We start from the raw sequence: 8,234 nt of genomic DNA on the forward strand, positions 1-8,234 counted from the left end.
AAAATTTAAAACTCGAATATCATTTATTTATATGAAAAATTAGAAGAAAAATATCAAACTTGATAAAATTATTGGGAAACGACCAGTAATTCATTTAAATAATTATTTCAATTTACAATTAGGTAAATAAAAAGTTTATAATATCACATAAATATCTGCGCACTTTTTAAAAATATATGTATTACTTTGTACAATCGTAGAAATAAATATTGATAGTCATTACCCTAATAAGTGGTAAACAGTTCTTGACTGTTGCATCGTCGTACTTGTTTCGAGAAAAGCTTCTGATTCGATTAAAATACGAAATACCGACGGTAAAATTAATTTTACGATTCCGAACAAACGAACGTACAAACGTAAACTGTTTTTCTTTTTAAAGCGGGTTAATGACTTTACGCGAAGCACGTTCAGATAGAGCGGCGCGTAAACTGCATTTTTATGTCGCGATACGCGTTGAATATTTGCCCTTTTCGTGAGAAATCACGCGGTTTAATATTCTATATCTGACGGAGTGGGGGATACTGACATTATATTATAGTGGATTTAGTTAGCTTCCAAACTTAGTCTTAACTTTCTAATAACTTAGTCTTAACATTAGCTTTGTTCAAAATATGAGTTTATACAGCAATTAACCCGAAACTCCATGTATAGCTATAATGTAAAGAGACAAGGTCTAATATTGCGCATAATAGCACAAAGCACAAAAAATAATCTAAAATGCAAGTATATAAATTTTAACTTTTTCTGTACAATATATTAAGAATACTCTTTAATGCATTTGTGTGTATTTTTACATATAATAAATAATTGTGTGTAAAATACTATGACCTGTAATTAATATTTATATTTTCCTCTCTGTCAAAGAGAGAAAGAAGGAAATAGAAAGATATAAATGTTATGATATATTTTTAATAGTAATATAATCTTTCTGTGTTGCAAGAAGTATCGATTAGATAAGGATATTTAGTATAAATAATAAAATATATAAATGTTGTATAAATAATAATATAATGATATTATATTATTTATACAAAAAAATTATGTATAAATAATAAGTTTTAATTAAAATGTAATCATTTTTCAGATAGTACGTGTATGTATGAAATGCAGAACAATATCACAGCTCTTTTGCAAAATATTATTCTGCATTTCGTACACACGCATACGAAATACGTTTCGTGATATTACAGCTCTTTCACAAAATATTGTTCTGCATTTTGTACATGCGCGTACAACTTGAAAAAATGATTATATTTTAATTAAAACTTGTTACTTATACATAATTTTTTTTTGTGCCTGAATATTCTTATCTAATCTATACTTCTTGCAACACAGAAAGATTATGTTGCTAAAATTATATTGTTTCAAACCATATAATTTTGATTATTTTCACTTCAACGACTTCAATGATTTTTGCCTTTAGCTTAACTTGACCTCAGTGTTCATTCAACAGTAAGCATACCATAAAGCTCTATATTGAATTTTTACACTTTGAACACAAATTTCATCGGCTTGCAAAAGCTAATTTGACGAGTACGCATCTTTTAACTAAACTGCTATGTTTTATATGCTTTGAGTCATATCATTGTTTCAAAGTGAAGATAAAATTAAAAGATGAAGTATCTTTGTTTCCAAATTATTTTCAGAATTAAGGTTAATGTTTCTTGAGATGATGTGAACGCGCGCGTTCTTACGACATGTCTAACATTAATAGCTTTAGTCTTAGCATAAAATTAAATTAAGATCAAGTCTAAGACTGACTGCATCTCTAGTTAGTTGCAAAATGAATCGAGTTTATACATGAATAAGAAGCGCACGAAGAAAATTAAATTCACCGTACATGACTGTAAGAGTAACTGTAAAGCACGAAGAAAACATAGCAGGGAGAGGATGGAAATACTGATATGTATTTTAACGTGGGTTATGCGGGACAGCGCAAATCCCACGGAAGCGCGGTGAGGTAAATATTTACTCGCACAATTACCTGCATCCCTTTAAGGTTACTCTTTTGGAGTCGCATTTATTTTTAACGCACCCTTCTCTGACGACGGTTTTATCGGATTTGGAAACTGTATGGCCGATATCGCGAACAGAACTTCCTTTTCGGAAAAAAGGGTGTGCATATATTCTGCATCCCATGCATCTCGTTTGTTATGTATAAGAAGCTCTTTCACGTTGTTACACATTTTCGCTATTAATGTTACGAAGGGTATACTCGACGCCAAGTAGGCGCTTATATAGAAATGTCTACATGTATACGGAGTATATATATGTTCAACTAAAGTTACAAACTTTCCTCTGAACGATGGGCGATTCACAATGTTAGAGAAGTTGATAAACGAATAATGGAGAGTTCACGCTGCCAATTTATGATTTTGCTATTTCACAGCTATTTACAGATATAAGCATGTTATGCTATTCCGGTATATTGAATCAGAATACACAATCGTGTTTACAGTCAAATGTTAAACATTCGATGTTCCGTACAAAGCGCGAGAGCACTTTCAGGAGCACAAATACATAAATATGCGTTTATTAATATTCAAAATATATATGAGCTGCTTTTATAAACTTTTAAACTTTCTAAAATTGAAAAAGAAAGAAATTTAAGAAACTTTTAAGGGGAGAAAGGTAAAGAAAACTTTTAAATATAAAACATGTGGTAGAGAAAATATCTTATTTGATAAAAGACTAAAGCTACTGGAAGTTCAAATGCAAAATAAATCAGAAGGAAAAATGAGAGATAAAAGCAACATGAAATATCACTAAGAAATAAAGAATTCTTGAGTTGTATAATAAAAGATTTGGCACAAATTAAGTTTTAAACACGTAATTGAGTAATGAAATATTATTTATCGTTTAATTTAAGTACATTTTAATTTAAAAAGAATTTTAATTTTAGGTTTTAGATATGTTGATTTCGTATTTTGATTGATATGACGAACGCGATGATCAAACGGGCGATTTCATCGAGGATGCGGTAAGACGTGGGCCGCAAAGGGACGAGGGAGAGACAAAGATCCGGAAGGATGCACGTATATCACGCCCCGCCGGTGCTTTTCAATTACGCGAATCTAGATCGCGAGGCTGTTAGCAAATTAAGCGGGCTTGAGAGAGGACTATGCGGGTTGAACGCGATATAGAAAGAGGAGAACAACGACCGGCACGGCCGTCGCGATGAGCAATCGTCTTGCTATAAATTCGCATTTACAAAGTAGAGACGTAACGGTGCCATGGAGCGTAGAGGCAAGAAAGACCGGAAACCGTCGATTTATTCGATAAACTTGTCTTGATTTCGTTTTCCGGCAATTTCGTTGTGCAAAAGTACGCGGAATTCGCGCGCGGGCAGTTTTTTCTACGGCCTGCAAAAGTATTCATCCTTCGCTCGAGGATCACTCGAGATCGAGTATAACAGCACACGAGGAAGAAATCGATCAGCACTCCGAAATGACTATGAGAGATAAAAAATGAGGTGCCTAATCTTAACCCTCGGTCTGCTGGTTTCGGGTGAGTCAAATAAATCGCTCTCGACACCGACAACAGGCGCCAAATCTGTCCCTAACGCACAATTGTAGCGAAAGAAACGGTGTTAGAAAAATACGATCGTATAAATATCCAGCCACTCTCCAAACTATAGGATGAATGTACTTGTAAATGTTAGATGTCTCAATTTTATATTTGATTGCCAAATGAAAATTTCATCCGACAATTACGCTTCAAATATCACGATCAATTATATTTATACAATATTCGCACGTATATATTTTGAGCCAAAAAATTCTCTCGGGTTTCATATAGACTAGTTTTACATTTTTTTACACGTGGTTTCGCGGAATAATGGTTCGAGAGAGTGATATCAAAAAATTTAAAACTCGAATATCATTTATTTATATGAAAAATTAGAAGAAAAATATCAAACTTGATAAAATTATTGGGAAACGACCAGTAATTCATTTAAATAATTATTTCAATTTACAATTAGGTAAATAAAAAGTTTATAATATCACATAAATATCTGCGCACTTTTTAAAAATATATGTATTACTTTGTACAATCGTAGAAATAAATATTGATAGTCATTACCCTAATAAGTGGTAAACAGTTCTTGACTGTTGCATCGTCGTACTTGTTTCGAGAAAAGCTTCTGATTCGATTAAAATACGAAATACCGACGGTAAAATTAATTTTACGATTCCGAACAAACGAACGTACAAACGTAAACTGTTTTTCTTTTTAAAGCGGGTTAATGACTTTACGCGAAGCACGTTCAGATAGAGCGGCGCGTAAACTGCATTTTTATGTCGCGATACGCGTTGAATATTTGCCCTTTTCGTGAGAAATCACGCGGTTTAATATTCTATATCTGACGGAGTGGGGGATACTGACATTATATTATAGTGGATTTAGTTAGCTTCCAAACTTAGTCTTAACTTTCTAATAACTTAGTCTTAACATTAGCTTTGTTCAAAATATGAGTTTATACAGCAATTAACCCGAAACTCCATGTATAGCTATAATGTAAAGAGACAAGGTCTAATATTGCGCATAATAGCACAAAGCACAAAAAATAATCTAAAATGCAAGTATATAAATTTTAACTTTTTCTGTACAATATATTAAGAATACTCTTTAATGCATTTGTGTGTATTTTTACATATAATAAATAATTGTGTGTAAAATACTATGACCTGTAATTAATATTTATATTTTCCTCTCTGTCAAAGAGAGAAAGAAGGAAATAGAAAGATATAAATGTTATGATATATTTTTAATAGTAATATAATCTTTCTGTGTTGCAAGAAGTATCGATTAGATAAGGATATTTAGTATAAATAATAAAATATATAAATGTTGTATAAATAATAATATAATGATATTATATTATTTATACAAAAAAATTATGTATAAATAATAAGTTTTAATTAAAATGTAATCATTTTTCAGATAGTACGTGTATGTATGAAATGCAGAACAATATCACAGCTCTTTTGCAAAATATTATTCTGCATTTCGTACACACGCATACGAAATACGTTTCGTGATATTACAGCTCTTTCACAAAATATTGTTCTGCATTTTGTACATGCGCGTACAACTTGAAAAAATGATTATATTTTAATTAAAACTTGTTACTTATACATAATTTTTTTTTGTGCCTGAATATTCTTATCTAATCTATACTTCTTGCAACACAGAAAGATTATGTTGCTAAAATTATATTGTTTCAAACCATATAATTTTGATTATTTTCACTTCAACGACTTCAATGATTTTTGCCTTTAGCTTAACTTGACCTCAGTGTTCATTCAACAGTAAGCATACCATAAAGCTCTATATTGAATTTTTACACTTTGAACACAAATTTCATCGGCTTGCAAAAGCTAATTTGACGAGTACGCATCTTTTAACTAAACTGCTATGTTTTATATGCTTTGAGTCATATCATTGTTTCAAAGTGAAGATAAAATTAAAAGATGAAGTATCTTTGTTTCCAAATTATTTTCAGAATTAAGGTTAATGTTTCTTGAGATGATGTGAACGCGCGCGTTCTTACGACATGTCTAACATTAATAGCTTTAGTCTTAGCATAAAATTAAATTAAGATCAAGGAGAAATATGATATCTTGTCTTGACATTTTTAGAAAGGAAAAATCGATTTTAAATTTTACGAGAAATAATTCTGTATACATCCATTTCCTGCTAATGTTAGGGAAGACTATAGAATCAAGCAAAAATAAAAATGAGCGTGTGATTCTATTATATCATTTTCCGATAATATTGCTTGTCAGAAGTAGATATTTTTGCACATTCTCTATCTCTAATAGTTATTCTTTTTTTAGCAAGCAAGACGTTCCCTTTTTCAAGCAAAATGTCCTCATTTTTTAACTGCCATCGTCTTGCAGATTCTAATAGCCTTCCCTTGGTTATATAAGAAAAAAGACGTTTTTACAAAAAATTATACTCATAACGGTGCTAAAAAATTGCAGAGGAGATACTTGATAAAAAAATGTAGGTTCTATATTATTTTATGGTTTTGTCTTATCATAAAACACCTCCTAAGTAACTGAGGGATCTTAAAGGTTAATTACATTCTGCGGCGATTTAGATTCGTCGCAACTAATAAAATATTTATGAAAGATTATTCAATTACGTATATGCGCAAAACTGTTGCATAAAATATACGAATAATTTGTTCATATATGGGCACAACACGTTTAATTTTATGTTATCGTGCAACAGGGAGCGAACAATAAGAATTAAAGGACATCGTTAACCCGAAAATAATACGGCTTTTTATAACGTAAACTACCGCATGAGATATATTATATACTCTATTAATAAATCGTTTTTGTTTATTACACAATACATATAAAGTCCCAAGCAACACAAGGGTTAGAAAATGTTTAAAAAATATAAAAAACATTTAAAAATTAAAACTTCTTTTAAAAATTTATTTAAATAATGATTTTTTCTTTTGACCGTATTAAGAAGACATTGAAATCCAATACTTCGATTTGGAAGTAATTCGTTCAATTAACTGGAAAGTGACTTCCAATGCATTCGAGAAAGAATAGAATGATGATAATTATTTCTTTGAACGGTGTAAATTACATTTCGCTCTATATTAAAAGATGCATTTAGCCTCGCTAAGATATAGTATTGTGTTTGTTTAAAGTGCAAGGACCTACCCGTTGCACGGCCGATCGTAGGATACACGAGGATCGCGCATCGGAGCCGCTCGATCGAGGGCCATATTTTGATGTCTCTGTCTCTCGCAACGTGACAGCCCTCGTCGGCCAAACGGCAACGCTGAAGTGTCGAGTGCGAAATTTAGGTGACCGAACGGTATGTAACATGTCCTCTTTATTTTATAAAAAGTAATTTCTATTTCTGTAAAAGAGAGAGAGAGAAAGAAAATAACGCAATGACGTGTATATGTATATATATATATATGTAACTCGCTTTTCTATCTCAATATCAAGTACGCGTGTGTTGTGCGTCACTGTGATAATTGAGAGAAAATTTATTTAAATTTGAATGCAGCTCGTTTATCTCTACATTAATACTATTACTATTCTTTTCAGGATAGAATCAGTAAAAAGATTAAGAGAATACAGAAGAGAATAATAACATAACTATATTCGATAATATTATAATAACGATTCATTCTCATACCGTTTCAACGTATTCATTCGCACCCCGTTTCGTATATTTCTCTCTCTCTCTCTCTCTCTCTCTCTCTCTCTCTCAATGTAGTTTTATATTCCAATAATATTATCTCGCACGCGTTATACTAATAAAGTTGCATATAATGCGATTTTAGTAATATTATAAGTTTTGCGCGCATAGAACATATAGATAAGTATCGATAAAGAGAGTTTTCTCTTTCTCCGTTTCCTAAAGTTTATTTTAACTTTTTAAAGAATTTGTGAGAGAGGGAGAGAGAGAGAGAGAGTGTGTGTATGATGAAGTTTTACGAGATATTCCTTCAGCACACTCAAATCCTTGCAATATCGAAGAAATGTTCAATTTTAGTCGCATAATATGCATTGCCGTTTGTGAGTACCACTTTCATCTCTGGTATATCGAAATTGACTGTCAGTGCTAAAAATATTTCTTAACAGTAATATTCTTGAAGTAAGCCAGCAACTTTTGCCAGAAATAAATTGATTCGAAGCGCACATAGTTCAGTTTTAGACACTAAAACTCTGGACGTTAAAGTTTAGACGTTAAAATTTGATCCATTAGATATACGCAACTTTTTTTTATGTATACGTATTATGTAACTTAATATGGATAGGATAAAGAAAAAAAATATATAACGAAAAAATATCGCAAGAGATAAATATGAAAGTACACTATTTGTATCATAATATCATTATTTATAGAAGTTTATGAATAGATTATAAAGAGGAAAGGTTGAAGAAAATGACTATCGATGTCGTGAAACTTATACGAGCTATGAAACTCGATTAGTTTTAAACTTGACACGCAGTTTTATATCCTTGTTGTATACGGTGTTTGTTTTTTCTGTGTATGTTGCCACATGTATAATAAAGTTAACTCATCATGAGACACTTATATGAAGAAGTGGAACATCGCAGACGAGGATAGTCAAGAGAGTTGTATAAAAGAGCGTTGTATATCTCTTTTTCTGTTTTTTCTTCTTTTTTTTTTTTAAGTCCAGCTTATGCGCCAGTACGCTTGAGAGAAATTTTAGCAAAAAAGCACAC

At 31.3% G+C, this 8,234-nt stretch overlaps 1 protein-coding gene across 1 annotated transcript in view; it reads left to right on the top strand.

Moving 5' to 3' along the window:
• The first annotated feature begins 2,914 nt into the window (after positions 1-2,914).
• LOC115233936 (hemicentin-1-like) overlaps positions 2,915-8,234 on the top strand; it is a 21,087-nt gene continuing 15,767 nt past the window's right edge. The window contains exons 1-2 of the mRNA XM_029804590.1: positions 2,915-3,507; positions 6,677-6,846. Coding sequence (XP_029660450.1) covers positions 3,468-3,507; positions 6,677-6,846 — 210 coding nt within the window. The 5' untranslated portion in view covers positions 2,915-3,467. The remainder of the gene's footprint in view (positions 3,508-6,676; positions 6,847-8,234) is intronic.

This window comes from Formica exsecta, unplaced genomic scaffold (genome assembly GCF_003651465.1).
Source record: "Formica exsecta isolate Colony F162 unplaced genomic scaffold, ASM365146v1 scaffold191, whole genome shotgun sequence".
Classification (NCBI taxonomy): domain Eukaryota; kingdom Metazoa; phylum Arthropoda; class Insecta; order Hymenoptera; family Formicidae; genus Formica; species Formica exsecta.